A 27,941-nucleotide genomic window follows, 5' to 3' on the forward strand; every position below is an offset into this window, starting at 1 on the left:
TTGATACTCAAGATCTTTATTGATTTAACTGTAACAGCAACCATTGGTGAGAATTTAATTTTTTCCCTAATTTCCAAACATCAACTGGTTTGGAAGGACAGTTACAGAAAAAACTGATCACGGAATCACACAGGACTGCGTCAGGACTACATGGTGCCCTCTGCTATCCAGCCACGACAGTGAAATGGACGGGAGGGGGAGGGGACACCACATCAAGGGAGATGAAGGAGTGACCCAGGAAAGCACTGGCAGGCTCCACTTTTCCATTCAGAATGGATGGAACTGCACCACTGGTGGCACCGACAGGAAAGGGCATGCTTTTATCTATAAAATATTTTCAAGATGCTTAAAATGGGCACCTGAATACGTGAGTGTCCTCTGGGCTCTCCAAGACACCTTCTTCAAGGTCTACCCCTGGGCAGTGAGGTCTCTTCACCCAGGCGGGAAGAGCGGGCTCCATGTTCAGGTGCAGGAAAGGCACTGGCTCACAGTACTCAGTGACGTGGACAGACACCAGGGGCAGGTGGCACACCTGCACGACTCACCCCTTCTCTCTAGTGTCTTCCCCACTCTCCTAGTTTCAAGTAAAAATTACCCTTGGCTTGGGTTTGAGTTTTTTGTTTTTTTTAAAGATTAAGATGGAGAAGAAGGGGAGCAAGAATGGATATTCTGTGCTAGATTCATGGAATTCTCTAAGTTTGAAGTGTCTAGGAATTTTGGTTTTAAGCACCAGCAAGAGCTCCCTTTGGAAATTTCAATACGGCCAAATGATTATCAAGCATCGCAGCCTCTCTGCCAGCCCCCACTCAAGAAAGGTGGCAGAGCGAGAGTGTAAATGCCCCAGAAATGTGCCTCCTCCTGGCAGTATCTTCCAGCGGGCATCCACACAGTAGAGTCTGCCAGGGCTGCAGGAGTTAGGCAAAGCGCAACCACCAACCATCGAAGTAGGGACTCGAAAGACTTCTAAAGCTTTGCCAAAACCTATCAACTTCCAGGACCAGCCCAGAGAAAGAAATTTAAATTCCAGAGGGTAGGAAAGAAACATGAATGATTGTTTGAAAAAATAAGTACGCATCAATCATCCTTAGCCTTCGGTAAGAAATTTCGGTGAGCTAGCTCAAGGAAACTCCAATACTAAACTGGAACGCCATTACCAGAATAGGAAATGCCTCTTGGGGATAAGCATTCTAATTGTGACCCAGGTGCCTCAAGATCTGATTTCATCTTTTATTAAAAGCTGAGAGGTAAGGAACCGGGGGGTATGTGTGGTAACTACACCCCCTTCAAAGTCTAGACAGAAATCGCCCTCCCCGAGAAACGAGGCTTCTTTGAAACGAATGCTACCCGCTTCAGACATCATGGATGGCTGACATTGGGTTCTGCAGATTAATGAATAGCTGCCCATATGCATGTAGTCCAGAAACATGCCAAGAATGAGAAGTTCCGACCCAGAAAGAGAAGGGCAGCAGGCCTCCTCTCTAAGGAGAATGCAAAGGGCTGAGGGCCCAGGCTTCAAGCAGCCAAGATGCCTGATACCCCCCCGAGCATCCAAGACGGGGAGAATAGAAAAAGACTGCTGCTGGGATATTGCTGCCAACACGATGAGCCCCTCACATCAGCTGCCTTGACTGAAAGCAGGCACTCAATGTGTACTGGCTGACCGATGGACTCGGGGTGAAATGCATACATCCAGCAGGCTGCATCCTAATGGAAATGTGTGAACTGGGAAGGGAAGGTCGGAGAGTCCACAGAGCTGGTAACCCAAACAGCAAAAAATAAAACACCATCTATTTTGACTCTACCTCAACATAAGAAGGAAAAACAAAATTCATTTGAGGGTGCTTTAAAGATGAGTTGCTTACTTCTGAAGAAGTACCTTTTTCTTACAGCTGCCTTAGCTGCAATGCTTTTTATTCAAGCATACGCTAAAGCAAGCAGGGCTACACAAACAAAAATGCTGGGAAGCATTTGCATCTTTAAGATGTCTGAAATCTCTAAAAACCTGGTTGGGCGTGGGTGCCAGAAACATACAGCAAACATTCCCTAAGAAAGCACTGAACTGACCAGCCTCACCTAAGTTTCTCTCGAGGGTGAAGACAGGACTGGTTCTCTTAACCTATTTCCATCAGGAAGGCCAGGATGAGGTGGGCATGCAGAATCAATGGCACGCTGGATTTAAAGGAGCAATCAAGCACAGACATTTCTAATCCCAGATGCTCCCTACTTTACTGAGAAGTGGCTTCTTGGGTGAGAGGCCCAACCCAAGTCTGTTCCAGCTGGTGTGGCTGGAGAAACCAGGTGCCAAGCATCAACTCTCGTGGAGAGCTGGCTTCTGGATGCTATTTCACCCCAAATCTGAACCGTTAGGTTTTCTTCAGCCAGTAACTCAAGATCTAATTCACGTTTGCTCCCTCTGCTTGACAACCCTGAAGCCAATTAAGTCAGCTTCAGTGGATCAGCTAGAAGGATCGAAGTCCCTTTGTCAATTCCTGGCTAAGAGGTAACAGGTAAGTGGTATTGGGTCTTTTGCACCAAGCCTAGGACTTGCAAAGAAGCATCCTTGGGCTGCTGGTAGTCAGGCAAATGCACAGATACTGTATTCTCCTGGGAACTGCCATTTCTCATCACCCCTCTCAACACCAGCAGGTGGCTTTGGGTAAAGAGAGAAAGTCTGTCTTCTATCCCAGTTGGTAGATACACGTCTTAGAGAACTGTTCTTAGTAGCAACATCTTTCTCAGCCTATCACCTAGTTTAAACCTACCCTTACTGTTGACCTGGTTTCATCCCCTTTTGGGGGTGAGGTGGTTTTAAGATATATCCACAAATTCCGTGCTACTGCTCCATTCAGTAGGTGGGGTGTAATGTCCCTCCCCTCGAGTGTTGCTTCTAAGAAACAGAATAAGGAAGAAGTGACAGTGTGTGCTTTCAAGACTGTCATAAAAGGCACCACAGATTCCTCCTTGCCCCCTCTCTCTGAGAGCACTCACTCGGGGAAGCCAGCTGCCATGGTGTGAGGACGCTCATGCTGCTCTACAGACAGACTCACAGGGGAACAAACTTTATAGCCAACGGCTACAAAGAGAGAGCTCAGAAGTGGATTCTCCAGCTCTGGATAACTGTAGATCCTGTGGACATCCTGACTGCAACTTCCTGAGCCCCTGGGCCAGAATGGTCAGACTAAGCCGCTTCCAAATTCCTAACGCACAGAAACTGACAGGTAATGTTTGCTCTTTTAAGATTTTAATTGGGGGTAATTTGTTACACAGCAATAGATTACTAATACAGGACAAAACTCTTGGCTTGGAAGCCCAATTCATAGAAGCCAGCTTCTCTACACTGTGCTCTTGAGAATGCTGTAGCTAAACAGAAAAATTTGAGGAAGTGGTGAACTCAGTGAACCACACTATGAAGAAGGCAGAACCATGACAATGCACGTCTCCTGCTGGAATTTGGAGGGAGAAGGTCATTTCTCATTAAGATGGATTGTCCCCAGAAATATAGAAACATGGTTTCTTCATAAAAAGTAGAAATGATTACTAAGATTTTAAGAACCATCTCACTCAAACTGTGTCCTACGGGTGTCCCCTCCCCCCAAAAAGCCAGACGATTCATTGAGGTTTCACCTGTTAATTTCCTTCCAAACATCCAGAAGTACACCACCTACTGGATTCTGGCTGCCCTGAAAACAATGAGGCATGGTATAAAGGTGTCATCTGCCAGAAGTGTACCTGTTGCCTCGTGAAATTCTTTAAAACACCAATTTATGGAGGTTAAGGTAGCTCAGGTCGCAGCAGTCTCCAGGAAAGAACCACACCAAGCACTAAGGAGGTCCCTGAAGAGAAGGCTAACGGATGGGAGGGTGCTCTGTTAAAAAGCTGACCCCACCAAGAAACTAGAAACATGGCCTCCAATTAGGGGGCCACGTGCAGAGATTCCCCAAGATGGAGAAAAAGGGGAAGATGGCACCTTGACACTATTCCAGCTAGCATGTTTTAAATCCACTCCCCATTGTTCAGTGAGGAAGCCAAGTTTTCATGTGCAGGAATAAAGATCCAGAGCGGATGCTCTTCTGCTCACTGACAGACTGACCAGCTGTAGCTGAAGTCAGATGCCACAGAAGGCAAGGCTAGAGTATGAAGAATGGAAAACTTCATTCCCAAAAAAACCAAGCTCCCAAGGGACAAAGAGGTCCTGAGCAAGCTTCTCGTGCAAATTAGGGTGCAACTTAAGTTCTCCCAAGAGTATGTAAGGTGAAGTTTAGAGTTTAATTAGAATCAGAACGGGTATACATTAAACAAACAAACAAAAAATACTTTTCTGATCATCAATTTTTGAGACTGAAAGCATCCCCAAAGCCCTGGAGATCCAGCTTATTCCTGAGAGACATCAACCATCACAAAAGGTTTCACTCTTTGAACTATTCACATTTTGTAGCAGAAAACAGAACAAAGTTCCTCAGACATCCTTCCTCTCTTATGTCTAAAATGTATTTGCAAACAAGGTCTTTTCACAGTTCCAAAGCCAATAGCTTTCTTTCTTAGCCAGTTGGTCTGTTACTCTCACCCTGGGATCTGATCTCTTAACAAGAGGGTTCAGAGCACCAAATCCAACCAGCAATTCCCAGGACATCAATGGCTACTTTACTTGTCTTTCTACGAGGGGAGTCACTCTCCCAGGACTACGGTGCCAGTCAACGGTGGGGAGAGCAGGGTGGGAAGCAGGCGGGATGGAAAGCAAAGGGTGAGGGAGCAGCACGAGGCTTTCACGAACAACCCACGGCAAGGCAGAATGGTCCAGTTTACAAACCACCCTCTACAACTCCAAACACGCACACCCAGAACTAGAGGGAGAAGGAAGGCGCTCATAAGGGACTGCGGGAGACAAGGATGGTAACGTGGAACAGCAGACTCGCCTACAGACAATTCTCACCTTCCTAACACTGGAAGATGTGTAATTAAAAAGTTGCTGTTCAAAACTGTACTGAAAACGTCTAAAAATAGGTCTGTAGTCATCTTAAAAATAAAAGGTCACTCCTCAGATAAGAGGAGTGACAGATATTATCAGATACCAACACTTGAGGTATCTTTGATGTACATTTGAAAAAATGGCCTGGCAGAGAAGGAAGGAGAGGGAAAGAGGGAAGGAGGGAAGAAGGGAAATTTAGGGTATGATGAGAAAGGCAAGAAAACTGGGAGGAACACATTTTTTAAGCCCATGCTTATCTATCTCAGCAGCCAAACAGGTCCACAAAGAAAATAAGTTTAGTTCTTCTCTAGAGCACTCTGAAAGTCAACTTTAAACTCAAAACCTAAGAAACTGGAATCAGAGACAATAAATATCATAACGCTCACTGGATTGAAAAACAATGACTACTGAGACTGCGTACTCAAACGGTTCAGTGCTCTTCCAAGGTCATTCTTAGGTATCATCCACGAATACTATGATGTAGAGTTTAAAGATTTTTGCACACATGTGCTAAGTAAAGGAATGGGAAGACGAACCATAATACTAAAGACAGAAGACATTCCTCCCAGAGGAAGGAGGGAAAGTGGACCTCAAAACAGTGTCACAGGGTAATGTTACTAGAGTTGCACAAGCTGTGTTCTGTCCCCAAGGACAAACACGTCAAGGTAAAAGGCAAAGCAGCTCTCTTCCTGTTTATCATTTCCCTGATGGTTTTGAAGACCCCAAACCCAGACTCTTGCAGCACTGAAACACGGGCGGGAGACAGGGAGGACAGACAGAGGGTAAGAACATGAATAATGGCGAACCCACCAGTCCTCTGTATCACCTCCCAGAAAACTTCCCAGCCAGGCAATTGTTGGTAGAGTGATATTTGATTTGGGATAAAAAAAAATTTGGTGGGGTGGGAGGGAAGCCAGAGATTAAATGTTTTCCTCTGTGGGCTGCTTAGTTCTACAGAAATATGCCAAGGGCCTTCAATCTAATCTGTCTAAGCAGGAATGGGACCAGGAAGCAGGGAGAGGAAATGGTCAGATGAAGCTCATCTTTGCATCATTTGGCACCGGAGGAGGAGGAGGAGGTGGAGATGCAGCGGGACAGCTGGACTGCCTCTCTGTCTTCTCATCGTTGATCCTAATGGCCAAATCAGGTACAGACAGGTATCAGGGTTGCTGCTTTTCTTCTGATGTTTGCAGGACAGTCAGATGTCCATCTCAAACTGAGCATCATCCCCTGATTAGAATGAAGAAAAGGAAAAGTTTAGCACAAAAATGATAAGCAAAACAGCTTTAATGTCATTCCCTCTGCGTGAGGGTCAAAAAATAATTCAAACTGTCCCATTCTCTGCTATCTTAACAATTACTCTGCTTTGGATGGTCTTTTTAAAGGGGGGGAGAAGAATGGCAGTCAAATGACCCATGGGGAGGAGCATTTGGGGAGGACACAAGTGACAACTCTCTCAGGGTCCCTCTGTTCACAGGTTGACTAAACAGAAGTTCCAGGAGCTCCTTGTCGTCTCTTGTGTCAGCACACTCTGCTGGCGGTTTTGAACTTTGGTCCTGCTCTGAATCGACACTTTGTCCATTAAAACTCATTTGGAATTGGAGGCAGAATGCTGGCTCATGTCCAGGGGTCATGGACTGCAACCGGAGGTGTACTTCAGGAGCTGGCCATTTCCCCCTCTCTCTTCTGCTTCCAGAGACAGAGAGGACTCGTTACTAAAAGTGTGTGTGTGTCAGGAGTATTTATTGAAATATTACAAGCAGTCCTGGAAATGGGAAAAAAAACATAGTGCTTTTCCCCACACCAAAAAAAGGACATTCTTCCTGTAAGAAACAAGGTCTATTTCCTGAGGGAGATGGAAATGGGGGCTGTTAAAATTCTGTTTGTTTTCTGTGTGTGTGTTATCCCCAGTAGAACAAAGCCTAGGTTCAAGGAGTCATCTTTGGGATTTACCATTCCCTGATTTTGGATTCTTTCCTCCCATCCACTAGACTAGATTCGATTACGATTTAGAACTCAGGGCATCCAGAATATTTCAATAAACCTTGGTGAGGGAAGTCGGGGGCGGGGGGGGGGGGGGAATCTTAGAGACATATAACTGAACATCACTTATAAGTGAAGCATCAACATTTTTTCAACCTACAGCAGATAACATCCAAATTCCCAGGGCCACCCCCTTGGTCCCCAATACAGGCATTCTCTTACCAACTGTATGCTTCCTGTCATGATTGTTCAAGTTGTTCAAATTGTTTACTTCTACTTTGGAGTCTTCGATTAAGGTGCCAGGGCTGGTGACTCCTGGGATATTGGGCAGATGGCAGGGTGGAGTCTGAGCCATGGGAGAATTGCGACGATCCAAAAGAAATTTTCGATCATAAATGATTCGGGTTCCTGGAAATCAGGGTTGGAAAGAGTTTAAAACAAACTATCAACATATAATACTACCCAGGAATTTATCTGAAATCCCATCTAATCCTAACCCTTAAGGATTTTTCTTTTTTTAGGAAGATAAGCCCTGAGCTAACTACTGCCAATCCCCCTCTTTTTGCTGAGGAAGACAGGCCCTGAGCTAACATCCATGCCCATCTTCCTCTACTTTATATGTGGGACGCCTGCCACAGCATGGCTTTTGCAAGCGGTGCCACGTCTGCAGCCCGGATCGCAACCGGCGAACCCCGGGCCGCCGGAAGCGGAATGTGCGAACTTAACCGCTGTGCCACTGGGCCGGCCCCAAAGTTTTTACAAGTCAAGCAAAAGGGTAAGCTCTAAGCCCGCTGCCAGGAAGCAGGCTCCTGTGCGGCTTGGAATGCCTTTTCCTCCTCTTCAGCTGGGGAAACTCCTGCTCATCCTTCAAGCCTCAGCTCCCACATCATTTCCTTTATGAAGCCTTTTAAAACAAAACAAAAAAATCACATTCTTTCCCCCCTTCTTACTCAATCCACATTGCCTATTACAGACTTGTTTATCTCTGCGCCTCTCTCTAAAGACTGAGTTTCTTCTACCAGGGCTATGTCTTATTTATATCTGAATGAGGTTTTAAGATCTTCTTCAAAAAAGTTTTAAATCAAGTAATAAACAAGTATGTGAAAAAATAGCCAACAGATAGCCACCTTTAGGTTAACGGTTTTCCAAGGAGGTACTGGGACCAACATTTTTTCCTGACAGCTGCAGTAGAAGCTGGAACTGGCAGTCTGCCTATATTTTACAAAACAATCTGCTCACCAGTGAGCGCTACCAGAATGTTTTACAATAGTTCTGAAGAATGCACTTTACTTGATAAACAGTTAAGAAAACTGGCTGCTGTCTAGTTCTGTCATGGTCTTCCCAAGGAACTAATGGCTACAAACAAGACATAAAACTAAGTGACAATTTAGAGACGTGTGATGTTGGCCTCATGCAGTAGATGCCCAGAGCTCTGCTGCCGACTCTAAGGCTACAGCTAGCTCAGTAAGAAAGAGTATGGTGACCATTCCTGACGTCTGCAGCAGCGGCTGAGGTGGAGAGGGGAGTGGCTGCCCAGCACACTCGCCATCGTGGCCTTCCTAAAAGGGAAGCAGTCATGTGGAGGTTGTCTTGCTCACACTACACTTAAATCCAGAGAAGAAAAACCTGCTTTAAGGGTTGAGGCATCCACGGTAAAGGCAATATTAATGAAAATAAAACTGTCTGCAAAGCTACCCTGTTTAAAGAGGGAGAATCTAAATGCTACCTGCAGGTCAATGCTTTTAGATGCTCAAGCAAGAGGAATACTCCCGTCATCTCACAGCATGGAGAGGCCGGTTCAGGCAGACTTCCTCCAACAACACAGGAGAGCTCCATGCAGGGAAGCCGAACAAGCAGAACAGCTACCAAATCTACCTGAAAGGTGAGGAAGCACGAAGAAGCAAGCCAGGCATTTACTGCAAGATGAATGGAAACTCTGGAGTGTTCCCAAAGGAGGAAGGGAAAAACCTCTAATCTAAAGAACTAACACCAGTATTAACCTAAATAGCTGGGAAATGAGTTACAAACTCAATGATTTCCCTGGGATTAATATCCGCAGTGGTACCATGACACTTTTACGCAAATGCTAGTAAATGATTTCCTTTCGACTGGATGGAAAATAGTCAAACTAGCACCTTCCTACGTAAGAAAATGACCAGTAGAGACTCAACTCTCCACCCCCACCATCCTTGCTTTAAAAAACAGAATTAAGTAGTAAACATACTCTCAGTACTACTACAAAATCAGTCACAGGAAAGAATGATTAAGTGTCTCAGAATGGAAGAATGTTCTCAAATGGGTATCTATTAGCACATGAAGGCATTTCAAAAGAAAACCTTTAAGGCTTCAAACCAACTCCAAAGGATATCAACTTTCTTTTTTTACTATCTAGTTCTTTTGCAACTATACTGCACACACCATCATATTTACAGTTTATAAGAAGTGAAAATAAAATATGTGGCTCTCAGCCTCTCCATTTGGAACCGACTAAGATGGTATTTTTGCAGATGTCTGCATCAGAATCATGTGGGATGCCTGCTAAAAAATATTCTAACTGAATCCAAATCCTTAGGATTAGAACCTGGAAATCTATATTTTCTTCAAGTTCCCCAGGTCATTCTTATGTTTATCAAAGTTAAGAGCCCAACTTCATCCTTCTTCCAAAATCCTAACAAGAGTGATTTGAGAATAGATGAAACAGCAAAGACTTAGTAAGAGGATGATGGAAGAGGCTACAGAGATTGCTTTGACAGATGATGCTGAGACGCAGAAAAAAGACTTCAAGGCCACAGAGCTAACGAGAGGCAAAATTGGAACTGAACCCCTGGTCTCCTGACTCCCAGTCCAGCCCTTTCATTCTACCTCACAGTCTCTATGATCTCCAAGAATGTGAAGTGAAAGGAGTGGAAAGGTAACTACTACTTATACATACAGAACAGGGTAAACAGCAGATGGTATGGAAAGCAGTTTATACAAGAGAGCACCAAACATCTGCCCTAAAGCATGGCTTCCTAAGAGGGGTGGGGGGAAGAGGTGGGGATGGTGGGATTATTGCCCCTTAGAGAGTGTTACAGAAATGGGTGGAGGTGGTTTTTGGTCTTCTAGTTTGGCAAGGCCTGAGTACTTATATATTTTATAAATTACCCAATTTTATATTTCTTCTTACATGACAGAAATAGTTTTTTAAAATTATATGAATAGGTAGGTTATATAATCTAAGAAATGCATTTCAGAATAGTAACGGAGCATTACAAACTTTGGTAATAAAGGGGATGCTGCTAGAGATGATAATCACTAAAGAATAGCATGGCAGAAACCAGGGTAAGAGCTCGAAATATCGTAAATGTGCTTCTTTCATCTATAAGGCTGAGTGAAATAGGCTAAGACCAAAAACTTCACAAAGGAAGTGTTTCAGTCCTAGTGTGGGCTAGAACGAGCTTCCTATTTTACTGTTAGAAAGATTTCGGTGCAAAGGCCCACAGTCCATCTGTGACAGGCCTCGACACCGCAATCTTAATGCCAGCAGAACAGCTTTGCATGCCTCCCTCCAACCCTTTAAGTGCACTTGGAAAAGTTGGAAATCATTCATTCCTGGTTTAAAGATGACACAGGTCTTATATCTGGTTTCAAATATAATTTTAGGACAAGGAAAGCAGAAATTTAACTTTATCCTCTTTGCTTTGAAAAATAAGAACTATAATAACAACTCAAAAAAGCATCTGGAAATTATGAAGAATGAGTCATTCTGGATAGGAGAAAACAGTTCAACTTTCAAAAAGGGAATAATTTGAATCATTTTGGATGGAAATTTTTCTAATATGTATTTAAAACTTTTTACTGCCTTAAACAGAAAACAATTCAACCCTTTCTCAATGAATGAGTCATTATTATGAAAATCTTTTATCATACTATGTTGTGACCTAGGAAGTCTTAGGGCCTACTCAGCTGATGCTCTTATTTTCCTTATATGTACAGAATTCAGTGGCCAAGGTTGTGCTTGTGCCCGTCCCTGTTTCTGTCTCCTCCCTCACTGTTAGGCTAAGAACCATCTTTCTTCCTGCCATAACAAAATATCACAGACCAGGTGGCTTAAACAGAAATTTATTTCCTCACGGTTCTTGAGAAGTACAAGCTCAAGATGCCAGCATGGTCTGTTTTTTGCTGAGAGCTCTCTTTCAAAACACAGATAGCGGCCTTCTCACTGTGTTCTCACATGATGGAGGGAGGAGCAAGCTCTCTAGTGTCTCATCTTATAAGGGCACTAATCCCATGATGAGGGCCCCACTCTCATGACCTCATCTAAACCTCATCACCTCCCAAAGGCCCCATCTCCAGTTATCACATTGGGGTTAGGGCTTCAACGTCTAAATGGGGGGGTGGGCACAATTCAGTCTATAGCACACCCTTTACACCCATTCACACCTGATGCCTCTAATCTGTTGGGTTTGGAAATCAGCAGTGACCTGCTTATTAGAATGATATGTCAAATAAGAGCAAATAGGCTGAGAAGGACCCGAGGCTTTGCAATGAACAGAGGGAAGGAGTTTGGGCGGATGGACTTCACTCATCTGCTGTGTCACCCCCATTTTTGTTCACGGTTAGGTTTCAGAAAGGTGAGGTTTCACTGTGAGACGGTCTTACTAACATTCAACTTAGAAGTTGGAACGAGATTATTCTCACTTCTGCAGTACACCAAGCCTGGTAACTCTGTGGATGAGGTGGTGAAGAAAAAAAATCACAAGATAAAAGCAAGTTTTCTATTTCTAAATTATGTATTAGCAATAACATATGCATTCAAGAACTGTAATGGAACCAGATAGGAAATAAGTAGTAGAGAGTCTACCTAAATGTGTGCAGTAAAGAGAAACTCTGAAGAACTTCTATGACTTTGCAGAGGCAATAAAATACATTTTTGACAGCTTTATTGAGATATAATTCACATATAATTCATTCATTTAAAGTGTATAATTCAATAGTTTTTAGTATATTCACAGAATTGTGCAAGCATCACCACAATCAATTTTAGAACACTGCCATTTCCCCAAAAATACCCACACACGTTTAGCAGTCGCTCCCCATTTCTCCAACCTCCCAGCCCCAGGCAACCACTAAGTTGTTTTCTGTCTCTACGGATTTGCCTATTCTGGACATTTCATACAAATGGAATCATACAATTTATGGTCTTTTATGATTACTTCTTTCACTTGCATAATGCTTTCAAGGTTCACCCATGTTTAGTATTTACCAGTACTTCATTTCTTTTTATTGCCAAATAATATTCCATTGTATGTACATATCACCTTTTATCAATTAATCAGTTGATGGACATCTAGGTTGTTTCCACTTTGAACAATGCTGCTATAAACATTCATGTATAAATTTTTGTGTGGACATGTTTTCATTTATCTTGGGTATATAACTAAGAGTAGAATTGCCGGATCATATGGTAACTCTTATGTTTAACCTTCTGAGGAACTACCAGACTCTTACAAAAAACAATTTTCCTACCAGCAGTGTGTGAGGGTTCCAATTTATATGCACTGTAGCCAACACTTATCTTTTTTATTACAGCCATCCTAGTGGATGTGAAATGGTATCTCATGGTGGTTTGATTTTAATTTGCATTTCCCTGATAGCTAATGGTGTTGAACATCTTTTTATATGCCCATTGGCCATTCCAACGTATATCTTCTTTGGAGAAATGTCTATTCAGATCCTTTGCCCATTTTTTTAAATGGGCTGTATTTTTACCACTGAGTTGTAAGAGTTCTTTATATATTATGAATACAAATCCCTTATTCCTTTATGATTTGCAGAACTTTTCTCCTATTCTGTGGATTGTCTTTTCACTTCTGTGATGTATTCTTTGAAGCACCAAAAGTTTTTAATTTCGATGAAGTCCAATTTATGTCTTTTTCTTTTGTTGCTTCTGTTTTTGGTGTCATATCTAAGAAACTACTGCCTAGCCTAACCAAGGTCATAAAGATTCATGCCTATGTTTTCTTCTAAGAGTTTTATAGTTCAAGCTTTTTTTGTTTTAATTTTTCCTTTTTCTCCACAAAGCCCTCCGGTACATAGTTGTGTACTTTTAGTTGTGGGTCCTTCCAGTTGTGGCATGTGGGATGCTGCCTCAGTATGGCTTGATGAGCGATGCCATATCTGCGCACAGGATTCGAACCGGCAAAACCCTGGGCCGCCGAAGCAGAGCGTGCGAACTTAACCACTCAGCCACGGGGCCGGCCCCAGATGAAGCTCTCACATTTAGGTCTTTGAACCATGGAGTCCAACTTCAGTTTGTCCGAGTGGATATCCAGTTGCACCAGCATCATTTGTTGAAAACACTATTCTTTCCCATTTAATTGTTTTGGCATCCTTGTTGTTCTTTATCAATTGACCATAATTGTGAGGGTTTATTTCTGCACTTCCATTGATCTATATGTCGATCCTTATGGCAGTAATGCCACACTGTCTTGATTTGTAATAATGTTTAAAATCAGGAAGTGTGTGTCTTCCAACTTTGTTTCTCTTTCTCAAGATTGTTTGGGCTATTTTAGGTCTCAAAGTTCCATATGAATTTCAGGGTCAGTTTGTCAACTTCTACAAAGCAGCCAGCTGGGATTTTGGTAGGGATTATGCTGAATGTACAGATAAATTTGGGGATTACTGCCATCGTAACAATATTAAGTCTTCTGATCCATGAACGAGGAATGTCTTCCTGTTTATTTAGGTCTTAATTTCTTTCAATGATGTTTTATGGTTTCCACAGTGTAAGTTTTGTGCTTTTTTGGTTATTTTATTCCTATGTATTTTATTACTTTTACGCTATTGTAAGTGGAATTGTTTTCTTGACTTCATTTTTGGATTGTTCATTCCAAGTGCATAGAGATACAATTGGCTTTTGTATACCAATCTTGTGTCCTGCAATCTTATTAAACTCACCTACTAGTTCTAATAGTTTTTTAGCGGACTCCTAAGACACATTTGATTTTGAATGCAAACAAAGTAAACAACTCAGAAGAGAAGCGCCCTGAAGAACTAGAGTCTTCAGAGATGCCGTTAATGTTCTCAATATGGCCAGGGAAACCTGAGTACAAAAGCACAGGATGTCAAGTGTTGGAACTTTAGATTGCTGCAAACTAAAAAGAACTAATTGTAGCAGATACATAGCAAAAGAAGGAAATCAGGCTGTTAGTGACTAAGGAATCTATGGTGTAATTCAAAAGCATCTGACATTTAAGAAAGCAAAACTATTCAAAGAGAAACATTAAGACTCAACTATGAATAAAAATGCCAGGAAAAAACCCTTTATTTCCTTTGTTGGATATTGTGTTTACTGTGAAATTACATGAATTCCAAGAGAAGCTTGGAATTAAAAAACCTAAAATACTCAAGGTCTCTTACGTGCATGCATAGACACATTTTCCGAAGCAAGAACTTCCCAGTAATTCAAATTTCATTAAAAACTGCCTGCTACATTTATGTCAGCCCAGTTTAATGTCAACCAATGCACCTACAACTAACTAGAAACAAGTCAACCTTAAATTCCTAAAGAAGGAAAACAAAAGACCACACAAGAAATTCACAGCTTGCGTATAACACAAGATTAAAATGGGGCATGATTTGGATCAATTGATGGAGTGTTAAAAAAAAAATCTATTTGACCTTGACAATGGAAACTTTTTTCCAGTGAGTTTCCTATTTCCTTTTCTATGCAAATAATAACATCCCTTGGTTATAGTGAAGTTATAAAAATCACAATATCATATATGCTATTTACTAGTTTTCAATGTTTATAATCAAAACATAATAAAAGCAAAGAATTATAGTTAAAGAAGAGATTATATAGATTATATAGACTGTGATACTGTAAAAATAATGGAAAGGCTGACCTACTAGAAAAGCAGAGGCAGGACAGGTGGCCAGTGTAATTCTACATAGTGGAGAACTAAGGTTGACAGATTGGGACACAGGTTTAATTACACTATTTAGAGTTTCAAAGGTAACTGCTCAGAAGAACTAAAAACAATAATACAATTTATAGAAATTGGTGAATGAGGAAAGGAGGGAAGAGGAAAAGAGAGATAGAAAGTAATGAAAAGTGTCCTAGATTCCTCATCTCTCCTAACAGAGAGTCAATACAGTATCTAATGTTAAGAAATCAAGAAACTGTGGTATCCATACATTTATACAACAGTGATAACCAATAAAAGCACTGTAGACAGAAACTGTTAAAGGCAGTTGTCTATTGGCATTTTAGTTTGCATTTTATGCACTTCTGGTCAATTTTTCTTTTTCTATTTTGTTTTTAAAACGTGCATATATTTCTTTAGTCTTCATGTTTGGATTTCAGAACAAACAGGAACCTTTAGGTCTAGGTTAACATAAGTCTTTATAAATTTTCTTCATCCCTTGGTGACCAGATATTAGGATAAACTTAACCCCTTACCCAGCACCTTCTAGACGCTGACAGTACTAGGAAAACAGGAGGGTAAACTGAGTCCCTTTGATGGAGAATAGAGAGGAGAAACAAACAAACAAAAGCTTCTACCTTTGATCTAAAAGCTAGCGATTTTCAAATGGCAGGGAACAAGGGCAATGAATGAGGCCCAAAATTGTGCTTGCCAAGATGGTTAGTACAGAAGAAACAAGGCTATTCAAGCCTAAAGGCCTCTTTTAAGACCAAGTAGCTTAGTTTAAAGGATAATTAATCCAGGCATTAAGTTATATACACCTAAGAAATTGTGTAACTTGAAATAAAACCAACTAGAGAAAGTCCACTGTAACATGGTTAACTGACAGTGTAGTAGTTACTATACTTTCACAGGGCCCCCTCACAAAATTCTGTTTAACAAGGGATGCCTGGAGAATCAGAATTAAGCATCCACTCATGCAAAGAGACAGCTCAAACAGGGAACATTAAGAAAGTTGTCCAAATTGCACAGCTTGAATGAGCTGGTGATAAAACCCACTAATAAGGCTGAGATGGACCCACCCCTCATACGACAGTGTCCCTGGCAGGGAGAGTGAGCGGTAAAGCAGGGCTTCCCCCAGGGGACTTTCTCCATCCACAAGGAAAATCTTTCTTAGAAAGACCCTTAATTGACTTCTCTCTATATCTCACATGGCCAGAACCAGGTCACTGCCCACCAGACCAGACACTGAGGAAGCCACAGGGTAGGTGTATATGTCCTGAGGCTTAGCACACTACCACTTAAAAAGGAGGAAATCTGGGGGCTGGCCCAGTGGTGTAGTGATTAAATTCACATGCTCCACTTTGGTGGTCTGGGGGTCACAGGTTCCAATCCTAGGTGCGGACCTAGCACCACTCATCAGGCCACACTGTGGCAGCACCCCACATAAAATAGACAAAGATCGGCACAGATGTTAGTTCAGTGACAATCTTCCTCAAGCAAAAAGAGGAAGATTGGCAACAGATGTTAGCTCAGCACTAATCTTCCTCACCAAAAAAAAAAGGGGGGAGGGGGGAGGAAATCTGGGGTAGCATGAAGAGGGAATGGCTGTTGGGCTGGAAACAACAGTGTCAGGCACACCTGTATTTAATATTGACCTAAGTTGAATAAATATTAATTTAACCAAAGGGGGTTACAAAATTAGGAAGATGGGAGGTAGAAGTATATATATTGGGAGAAGGGTGTATACAGCAACTAAATCCTCATTTTCCATAATAGAAAACTAATTGTTAATATCTAAAACTGAGAAATAATATTAAATCATGTTATTTAGAAATGCAGAAGTAAACACTAGAAGAAATAGCTAAAAGAGTTTAAAAGGTTTTCTCTCAGGAGTGGAAACAGAAATAAGAGGAGATGGGGCATGGGAATGTTGCTTTTTGTTATTAGCCTAATAATACTATATGATTTTTACAGTTTACTTTCATAGTATAAAAAATAAATGTAAAAGAAAAATAAAGGATGACTGCATGAATCTTGAAGACATTACGCGAAGTCAAACAAGTCAGTCATAAAAGGACAAATAATGTATGATTCCACTTATATGAGGACCCAGAGCAGTCAAATTCATAGAGACAGGAAGCAGAATGGTGCGTGCCAGGGGCTGGGGGAGGAAGGATGGGGAATTAGTGTTTCACGGGTACGGAGTTTCAGTTTGGGAAGAAGAAAAAAGTTCTGGAGATGGATGGTGGTGATGGTTGTACAACAGTTTGAATATACTTAATGCCGCAGAACTGTGCACTTACCAATGGTTAAAATGGTACATTTTATGTTATGTCTATTTTACCACACACACAAAAATATACTTGATTTCAGACTTCTAGCCACCAGAAATGTAAGAGAATAAATTTATGTTGTTTAAAGCCTCCCCTCAAAAAAGAATTTTTTTTAAGATCAAGAGAAAGTGTAAAAAAAAAAACCATTATAAGAAATAGGAAAAAAAAAAAGCAACTCCAAAATATTTGTAAATATAAATTACACAACAGACTGACATTGTTAAGGAAGCAGGGACCATGAGGAAGGAAGGTGTCCTGCAAACTTGGAAATTACATTTAAAAAGAAACAAAGGGCTTGGCAAGTAACCTCAGTACTGCATTAGGAATTCTTGACAGTTCTCTACCTCGGCCTCGGCCTCACGTAAGGGCCCACGGAGAGACCAGAAACAAGACGCATGAGCAGCAAGAGCTCCTAACGCGCTCGGAAGGGAAGTCTTTCCCTCTTTCCTTCCCCCTCCCCGCAATAAGACGGGAAAATGAGAAGTGAAAATACAATACAGAAAGGACATAAAGAAAGTGGTTCTCTCTAGTTCTTATTCTTCCAACTTGGGAAGGCGATAACAGGTCTGTGTTTGATTGACTGTGTTAGGGAACACTTGTGAACAAACTTCAGTTTTAAACATCTGTTCTTCACGGAGGCTCTGGATAAAAAGACAGACTCCTAAAAGCTCTATGCCAGATAACCCCAAGGAAACTGAAAGCTGCCTAACCCTGTATCTTCCAGGGAGGTTGGCAGTGGCCAACATGTGCAACCATCAAATCCCTGAAGTGCTAATAAAGCCAAGAGAGGGACGATTTTTACATCAACAAAGGGCACAAGTGGAGCCTCAGGATCTTGTAACTTAGTATGACTAAGTTATTATGGCACATGGAAGATGTCCAAGGTTTTGAAAAGCCAACCCTACTGTCCTTTGATTAACTCAAAGCCTCAATAACTGGAAGCAGATTTCCAAGATATTAATGTGAAAGGATGGCTTCCTGCCCCATCACTTAGGACACTGCCATAATAGAACACACACCTAGGCTGAAAGGGACACTGACAAAGACTATGTTCCTATTCAGAAGGTCCAGTGTTAGAAGAGGACTTAGAGAACATCTGGCAAAAGCCTGTCATTGTACAGATGAAGAAGCCAATAAGCAGAGAAGTGAAAAGTACTTGTGAAAGATCACATGGTGACACAGGAGGCAGGAGACCAACACAAATAAGCGAGGTATTCTAAGCAAGTCTGGTTCTTGAGTCTCAGCTGCAAAATGAGTTGAAACAAATGATCTTTCTAATTAGTACCAGGTCCAAAATGATATACAAACCACAAATGCCAACTGATTTTAAGTCTATTTAGCCTTGATCATCAGAAAATCTGGGTCAAAACAAAGAATAGTCATGTGCCACATAATGACATTTCAGTCAATAACACCGCATATACAATAGTGGTCCCGTAAGTTCAGCACTAGGTGTGTAGGAAGCTACACCATCCAGGTTTGTGTAAGTGCACTCTATCATGCTCACAAGACGAAATCTCCTAACAGCGCATTTCTCAGAACGTGTCCCTGCTGTTAATGACATATGACTGTGCATCAAATATGTCCACTTCTGTTTGGGATTGAATATTCATCTTGAAATAAATTTTCTCCACAAGAAATGCTTGGCTCTGATTCCAGGAAAATGCAGGCTGAATCTGCCAGGTTGCTGACTGCATTCTGGATCAATTCTTCAGATTAGATTTCACAGCTGTTGTGGTTCAGCCTCTGTCTGTAATGCTAATAACTCATGAAAGATCTGTTATTGGGATGAGGAAAGCACTCAGACTCAAACCTGGCTTTCATTCCAACTATTTGCTTTCCCACTCAGTTCACTCCTCTTGGGCACTTATTTTAAAAATAAAAACAACGCAAATCTATCAACATCTTCCACTTCTACTTACAGTGAAGAACTTGAACTCTATCAACAAAGTTTGTAAGATGCAAATGCCTACTGGAGATGACTGGTCTAGGTCACTGTTTTTATCTGCTGCCTATTCACAATGGTTCTAGGAACTTAACTAACCAGAGAGTGGTGTCATTTCAACATGAAAGCAGCCCAGCTCTAATAGAAACAGTCTTTGGTGATGAGACGAGCTCCATTCTGAGGCTCAAATGATTAATTATGACATCTTAAAATGAAGAATCATGAGCCTCTCAGACTTTCTGCTGGGTACCTGTTAGAATCTAGAGAGCAATGGTCTATCTTCACCAGTAAATAGTCAGCACTTCTGCTATAAACAGCAGGCCACTTCTAAAAACAATTAAAATGGGATGAAGCAAGTATTACCTTGATACTAAAACCAGACAAAGACATCACAAGATAAATACAGACTAATATCCCTTATGAATATAGATGTAAAAGTCCTCAAAAAAAAAAAATCCCCAAACCAAATTCAGCAACATATAAAAAGGATTATACACCATGACCATGACCAAGTGGGATTTATCCCAGGAATGCGAGGCTGGTTCAACATCTGAAAATCAATTAATGTATATATCATATCAACAGAATAAAAAACAAAAACTACACAATCATCAATAGATGCAAAAATAAATTATGCATTAGACAAAATCCAAAACCCTTTCATGATAAAAATACCCAGGAGACTAAGAACAAAAGGGAACTTCCTCAACCTGATAAAGGGCATCTATGAAAAACCCACAGCTACCATCTTACCTAACAGTGAAACACTGGATGTTTGCCCCCTAATGTTGAGAACAAGTCAGGGTGTCTGTTCTCACTATCTTGCCACTTCTGTTCAACATTGTACTGAAGGTTCTAGCTAGGGCAATTAGGCAAGAAAAAGAAATAAAAGGTACCCAGATTGACAAAAAAGCAGCAAAACTATCTCTATTCACAGATGACGTGCTCTTGTATACAGAAAATTGCAAGCAATCTGCAAGAATTGAATTATATTTTCCAGTCAATTTATCCTTCTTGTCAAGGTTTTACCCAATGAGATGAACAGCTTCTTTCTGTCAGGGCATTTATCCTTAAGATTTGAAAAATTAGAGACCAGCCCAGTGGTGCAGTGGTTAAGTTTACACGCTCTGACTCTGCAGCCCAGGGTTTGCATGTTCAGATTCCATGCACAGACCTACTTAGCACTCATCAAGCCATGCTGTGGTGGCATCCCACATACAAAAGAGATTGGCACAGATGTTGGCTCAGTGATAATCTTCCTCAAGCAAAAAAAAAAAGGAAGACTGCCAACAGATGTTAGCTCAGGGCCAATTTTCCTCACAAAAAAAAAAAAAAAAAGATTTGAAAGATTATTGATTTGGATCTAAGCAGTTACAGATTTCTGAGCTTTTGGCTTCAAGCTGTGGCCTGAGAACAAGCTGAAGGGAGCCTTTAAAAACTAGCTACACATCCAATGGATAGCTGCTACATGTTAAAACACAGGTTTTAAGGGGCTTCATGAAACAAAGCTCCATGATGAATAAACTTGAAAATGGTAGCCCAGGCCATACCTATTCAATAAGTTGAACGACTGCAAGTCACAGCTGCCTTTGTTCTATTATAAATGGAGCAGCAAAAACGTTTTCAACATTAATCTGTTCATCTAAAGACTTGGGAGCTACGGAAAAGTTCTGCCATTCACCAACAAACTATCCTCCTGCTCAGGCTCTCCTCCTCTCCCACCAGATGAACTAGCTTTCCCCACATTAACATCACGCTGTCGGATCTGCACATCTTTACATATACTCAAGTAATCAAGCCTACAGTGTCTCCAAACCATGCAAGACCCCTCCTATCAAATCATCTTTGAGACTCCAGTTCTCAGTTTTTGCTGAACAACCCTGGAAGTGCCAGCTTATAGACTCATCACTTTTCATCCCTCCTATTTCACACACAGCTTCACCAGGGAGCTGAAGGGAGTTGTGCACAGGTTGCAAGGCATGCTGCCTATCAACTTGTAAGAGCTCTGTCTTCCCCAGTCAGATTCACCCACCTTAGGGCAGGCAGAGGCCCTCCCTTCCAAATAATGCACTGCCACCTGCCTTGAGAACCAGTACTGCTGTGTTCCCCAGCAAAGATACACCCGACACAAAAACTGAAGAACATTTTCTAATATATACTTTGGCAGCTGATGAATATGAAACTAAAGCTGAATATCCTACCAAATGATAACACACGTTAATTTGTGCTACTCTAAGTAAATGCCATCTTCCTCGAACACAAGGCAAAGTGACTGAACACCTTTCATTACCTTTTTCATGCACTTCTCACATGCAATAAGGAAGTCCTTTGGTTAATAACTGATGTTAGCGAGCCAAATAAGCGCGTTGGTTGGTTCAGCAAAAGTTTCTGACCCAGAATAAACTCAGCCAAGGTCACCAAACCAGAAATTTTATGACGGTCAGAAACTGGCCTTCCTTCCCCATATCTACACACAGAGTTCTATTTATTTCTTCCAAGAAAGGAACCAGATTAAAACTCAGGACTCCCTTCAAATACTCTTATAGCTCACTCCAAGTGGATTCTCTTCCTTTCCCTTTTTCCTGCCTTCTTCTTCATTTCCAGACCCATCCAATGGCCTTCAGGTAATTCTGTCCCAGTGAACCAATCACAGCAACTCTCCAGCTGGCAGCAAGGAAGAGCCAACAGCATGAACAACCTTTCAGACCATAACAGTTAGTTCCCCTCTGGTGTTCTTGTTATGGCAACAGCATACTTTTCCACAGCTGATGAGGATGTTATGCAGAAGAAAGACAAAAAGAAAAGGCTAAAAGAGCTTTCAATGTTTCTGCTTATTCCCCAGAGCACGATTCTCCGAGAAGGAGACAGTTCACAACGTAGAAAAGAAAGGTGGCAGAAAGAACTACATTAGCTAGCATTCCAGGAGGTAGAAAAGTCTTCATTAAATGTTCGCATACTTTTAAACCTTTCCCAGTAAAATAAGTATCTCAAGATAGTGAAGGAAAAAACCGGAGGAGGGATCAGGACACTAAATATCAAGCTACCCAATCACATTAATTAAGTGTATGATACTAACAAGTTACTCATTTTCTCTGGGTCTCAGTTTCTCTCAACCATAAAATAAAAGCATTAGGTCCTGTCCAACTAACCAGAGTGTTATAAAAATGAAACCAATTACAGTAACTTTGGGGCTAGAAGTAGCTTCTCAAGGGAAGAACCAAATATCACCTCCACTCCTCCACAGGCAGATAAAACTAAATAAAATCAAATCCACAGGAGTTTTGGGGGGTTTTTTTTGCCTTGAATTTACCCAACAAAAATTTTCCTCTTCCTTAGTAATGAGAAAAGGTACTCTTCTAGCAATACAAGAAATCCAAGAGATTACACTAAGTGTGTTTTCACCCACCTCTTATTTTCCAAACCACAGGAACGCAATTTTGAGAAATTTTTTTCAAGGGTAGGCTGTATCTTCTCATCCCCAATGAATAAAGGACTCTCAAGCAGGGAGAAATGGTCAAGCTTACTGTGTTGTGACAGCCTCTGCCCAGTCTGATGATTTAGGGCATTCAGCACCTCAACTGTTATCCTGGAATGCTCTGACGTGTATGATACTCCAGAAGCTTGAGACAGGAAACGCTAATCCCTTTCCTTCCCTCTAAATAGAGATGTCTAACACAAGCCTACTGACTACCATTTTTCTAAACGTTTTCAACTCTGAAATACGTTAGCACTTGTCTATAGTGCTATGTAAGTTTTTTGTTCTAGAACTAAAAATCTTATCAACACTCAACCCCCACCAAGATTTTAAAACGATTCAGAGCAAGGACTGCATTTCCTACTTTTGTCTGTGGTCCCCTTTTGTGCAAAGCACCGTGCTGGGCCCACAAAACTCACTTAGGATATCTAACCACATTAATTCAAGTGCCTGGAGGTGACCAGATAACAATCAATCATCTCAGGGAAATAAACTCACATGGGAGGAGAGAGGGAAATGCAACAAGAAAGATGGACAGACCACCAGAGGGTGGAAAATTTCCAAAGGGGGAAAATTAAATCAATAAATACTGAAAATCTAAACTGCACGGAGTTAATTGCTATAAAATAGTGATTAAATCCAACTGCAACAGAGCTGTATCCTATAAACACACTAAGTCTTTGTGTCCAGAATCTAAAGAGTACAATGTGCTCTACCAGTGAACACAGGCTCAATATAATAGATGAGCTGAGATGACAAATATTTAAATCTGAAACAAAGAACCGTGTGTAGAAACTATCTGGAGATAGGTTAAGTGATATTTGAGAAAAAGCAGTGGTGACTGTGTGTGTTGGGAGAAAGAGCAAATAAATCAATATTTCTGGCAAAATCTTTCCAAGCATTTTAGGAACTAATCCAGACCATGAGCCAGGCTTCTATCTTTAAAGTAATGCTTAAAGACTAGGCCCTTATTTTAAAAGCATGGTAGCTTGGCTGTTTGAAATAAGCCAAAAGGGTGCCCCCCCCCCTCCATGACTCTTCCCTCAAGGGAATAATGATTAATCTATAGCTAGAAGTTTAGTTCCTTCCCCAAATAAACAACAGCTGATGGAGTTGTTACTATGACATATGTTCTGAACTGCTGGAAGCACAGGCATTTACTGACTAATACCACAAAGTATTCTGGAAGAAGTTATAAATCCCTTTCCGTCACTTTGGAAAACAATATCTACTTCTTAAAAGTTGTCAGTTCAAGTTCAAGACAACCCTATCTGGAGCAGATTCTAGTCTGTCAAAATCTTTCATGATTAAAAAGCAAGATCTCAGTATGCTCAGTGGCTGGCCTTGAACAGATGAGGTCAGAAGGGAGGTTTCTCCAGTGACGTAAGCCACCTCACTAAAACCCCACTGTTCTGCTCTTAAGCCCAGGGCTCCATACACACTGATGATCTTCTCCTCCCTGGGTCATTTTAAAGTCTTCCAAAGCAGCCACCCTTCCCCTCGAGCGGCCTGCCTGGATTCCTCTGTGGAGATCTCTCTCCTAGATTTTTATCCGTTGTTGTTGGCAAGGTCGTCTTACTCTAAGGGCCTTGCTATTGTGCAACCGACTCAAGGATCGCCCAGGCCTAACTGCACCGGATTGACTGTGGTACAACTGGTGAGCCCAGCCCACAGGAACGAAGCTAGCAATCTTGTAGACTGCAGGGGCTGCCAGCAAAGTTCAACCCTCTAGCAAGAGGTCACCCCATCACCAAAAGAAAGCAAATTTCCTAAGTTAAAAAGGAAGCACCATTCCCTTTCATAAAGTCCCTCGAGATTGCTCTCCAGTCTCCTCCCCTTGGAGAACAGCCCAGTCAAGGGACAGACAACCTTTGAGCTCCCTTTTCCCTCACCAACTCAACGCGCTTCACCTCCAGCCCAGTGTTCTTTCTTCCTTGTAAACGGTTCCCAGGCGTACTTCGGAAAGCAATGCCCAGGAACCTCGCTCTACACTGCCCGTTCCCCAAGATCCCGCAATCCTACCGATGAGGGTGCACTCCTTGACAGGGCCCTCTTCAATCTATCTCCAAACGCGTCGCCGCCAAAACCGTACCCTGAAGGCTGCCAGTGCTTACCACCCCCACCTCCTTCCCCTTGGCTATTACTTGAGCATTATTTTACCACTCCTCCAGCCCGGGGACTCCCCCTACCCGTGAGGCCTCGTCCAGCAAAGTAAACAATGCTGTCAGAGCAGGATAACGCTGGGCGAGGCTTCCAAACTCCGCATTCCAGCCTCCTCCTGGTGTTCTAAAATCAGGAAAACAAGGCATCGCAGGGTCCCAGGAGCGAATTACTCTCCCCAACTTCCTTTCTAAAAAGGCCCGGGAGAAACTCCAAAATCAAGCATTAGTGTGCACAAATGCACAATTTGCAAGAGGCAGAGGCAATGCAGAGTGAGTGCAAGGCCAAGCGCAGACGAATCTGCCCGCGAGGAGGCGGAGAGCGGAGAGCAAACTGGGTCGAGCGCGTAAACCTGCCACGAAGCGGGAACAAGGGCTTTCTTTTTCCCTCCGGGAGAGCCACGCGCGCGCCGAATCGAGCCGCGGGCCAGAAAGGACGCGAAGTTAAGGCTCCCGAACGCAGTTCTCGGGGGCTTTGGTGGGGCGGCGGGGGGGGGGGGCTTTGGTGGAGCTGGGGCGGCCGAGGCGGCCGAGCGTGGACACGCCCTGAGTTAAAGGACCGTGGCGGGAGACTGGGGGACACCGCGGAGGCCGGCCGCAGGCTCCGCGGCGAGGGGCCGGGGCCGGCGCTCACCTCCGGGCGTGGTGGAGAAGAGCGTCCCCCCGGGCGTGGTGCAATAGTCATGAGGTAGCTGCGCGGCGTCGCTGATGGGCACGGTGCGGGTGGGGATGGCGCGGCTCTGGCTGGGCTGGTGGCCGCTGCCGGCGGACGAGGACATGGCTCTGGGCGCGGGCTCTCGGGCTTTGTCCGGCGGGCGGGCTGGCGGGCGGCGGCGGCGGCGGCGGCGGCTGGGGGCCCGGGCTGCTCCGGCTCCTCCGGAGGGCGGAAGGGCGGGCGGGGCTGGGCGCGCTCCGCTCGCTCCTCGCTCGCTTCCTCTCGCTCCCTCGTCCCGCTCCGCTCCCGCCGCCGCCCTCTCAGCCGCCGCCGCCGCCGCCGCCCGATCCTCCGGCCTCCGCCAGCAGCCTCAGCAGCAGCAGCAGCAGCGGCAGCAGCGGCGACGACGACGACCGGAAGCGGGCGAAGGCGGGAGCCAGAGGGAGTTGGGAAGTGGGACGGCCGGAGGTGACGTCGCCGCGGGGCGGGGCGAGGCGGCAAGGGGCGGGGCCGCGGCGGCGAGGGGGCGGGGCCGAGGGTGGGACGGGACTTACCCCCGCGGGCTGGACCCGAGGGGGAGCCGGCCTTCGCAAAGCGGTTGTGAAGCTGGCGAAGGTAGTCAACGGAGAGCTTTGGTGTTGGTTTTTGTTAAATTATCAGTCAACACTACTTGAGCCGACTTCTGTTTCCTATCCGTCTAAACAAAAGTTTAATTTTACTTTTAATTGCTCAATATTAAATATAGGCAATGCCTGCATGATATATTTTAAAAAATCAAGAGCAGAAACGTTTACGATGCCACTGTCTCCCGGTTTCCCAATTCCCCTTTCCAAGTACCAGTTTATTATGTATCCTTCCAGAGACAGTCCTTACATACACACATAATGCAACATATAAACATTAAGAAAAGGAGGAGATTAATAGCTACGCACGTCGCAAGGATGAGTACTGAGTCAGAGACAAAGAAACTGAAGCACAGGGTGGGGTTAAGACCAACAGGTCCCTGAAAAATCTAGATCTGGAAAGCTGTTCTTTCCTTTAGGGGTTCTCAAACTTTTTGGTCTCAAAGTTTACATTCTTAAAAACTACTGAGGAGGGGCTGGCCCCATGGCCCAGTGGTTGGTTTCTCGTGCTCCACTTTGGTGGCCCAGGGTTTTGCTGGCTTGGATCCTGGGCCGGGACCTAGCACTGCTCATCAAGCCATGCTGAGATGGTGCCCCATATAGCACAACGAGAAGGACCTACAGCTGGAATACACAACTATGTACTGGGGCGCTTCGGGGAGAAGAAAAAAAAAGAAAAGTAAAAAAAAACTTATCGAGGGGCCAGCCCAATGGCACCAGGGTTAAGTTCGCTGGTTCTGCTTTGGGGGCCAGGGGTTTGCTGGTTCAGATCCCAGGTGCGGACCTATGCACCACTTGTCAAGCCATGCAGTGGTAGGCGTCCTACATATAAAGTAGAGGAAGCCAGTCTTCCTCTGCAAAAAGAGGGAGATTGGTGGAAGATGTTAGCTCAGGGCTAATCTTCCTCAAAAAAAAAATTAATTAAAAAAAAAAACCCAGAAACTTATTGAGGATCCCAAAGAGCTTTTGTTTGTGTGGATTGTATCTATTGATGATTACTGTATTAGAAATTAAAACTGAGAATTTTTTGGTTTTGGTGAGGAAGGTTGGCCCTGAGCTAACATCTGTTACCAATCTTCCTCTTTTTGCTTAAGGAAGAGTGGCCCTGAGCTAACATCTGTGCCAGTCATCCTCTATTTTGTATGTGGGACACTGCCACCACCTGGCCTGATGAGCGGTGTGTAGGTCTGCACCCAGGATCCCAACTTCGAACCCCAGGCCACCAAAGTGGAGTGTGCAAACTTAACCAGTTGCCCTGGGGGCCCCCCAAATTCAACCTTTTAAAGTATACAATTCAGTGGTTTTTAATGTATTCACAAAGTTGTGCAGCCATCACCTCTACTAATTCCAGAACATTTTTGTCACCCCAGAGAGATACCCCATCATATTAGCAGTCGCCCACCATTACTTCCTCAGCCCAGGCAACCACTAATTTACTTTCTGTCTGAATAGATTTTCCTTTCTTGGACATTTCGTATGAATACACTCATATACTATGTGGTTCTGTGACTGATTTCTTTCATTTAGCATCATATTTTCAAGGTTCATCCATGTTGCAGCATTTATTAGTATTTTGTTCCTTTTAATGGCTGAATAATATTCCATTATATGGATGTACCACATTTCATCTATCCATTCATCACTTTAGGATAGACTTTTGGATCAATTTTGATGGAAATTTAGGTGGTTTCTACTTTGTGGCTATTCTGAATAATGCTGCTGTGAACGTTTTTGTACAGGTTTTTGTGTGGATATGTGCTTTCATTTCTCTTGGGTATATCCTAGGAGTGAAATTGTTGGATCATATTGTAACTCTAGGTTTAACCTTTCGTGGAACAGTCTCATTTCTAAAGTGGCTGCACCATTTTACATTCCCATCAGAAGTGTAT

At 43.0% G+C, this 27,941-nt stretch overlaps 1 protein-coding gene across 1 annotated transcript; it reads right to left on the reverse strand.

The window, feature by feature from the left end:
- Positions 1-25,853, reverse strand: EIF4EBP2 (eukaryotic translation initiation factor 4E binding protein 2). The gene is made up of 3 exons (XM_046652191.1): positions 25,409-25,853; positions 7,172-7,357; positions 1-6,196 (listed from the first exon to the last, which is right to left on the reverse strand). Exons 1-3 carry the CDS (start codon positions 25,551-25,553, stop codon positions 6,165-6,167), a joined length of 363 nt encoding a protein of 120 aa, XP_046508147.1. The 5' UTR covers positions 25,554-25,853; the 3' UTR covers positions 1-6,164.
- Between the last annotated feature and the right edge of the window lie 2,088 nt (positions 25,854-27,941).

This window comes from Equus quagga, chromosome 2, assembly GCF_021613505.1.
Source record: "Equus quagga isolate Etosha38 chromosome 2, UCLA_HA_Equagga_1.0, whole genome shotgun sequence".
Taxonomy (NCBI): Eukaryota; Metazoa; Chordata; class Mammalia; order Perissodactyla; family Equidae; genus Equus; species Equus quagga.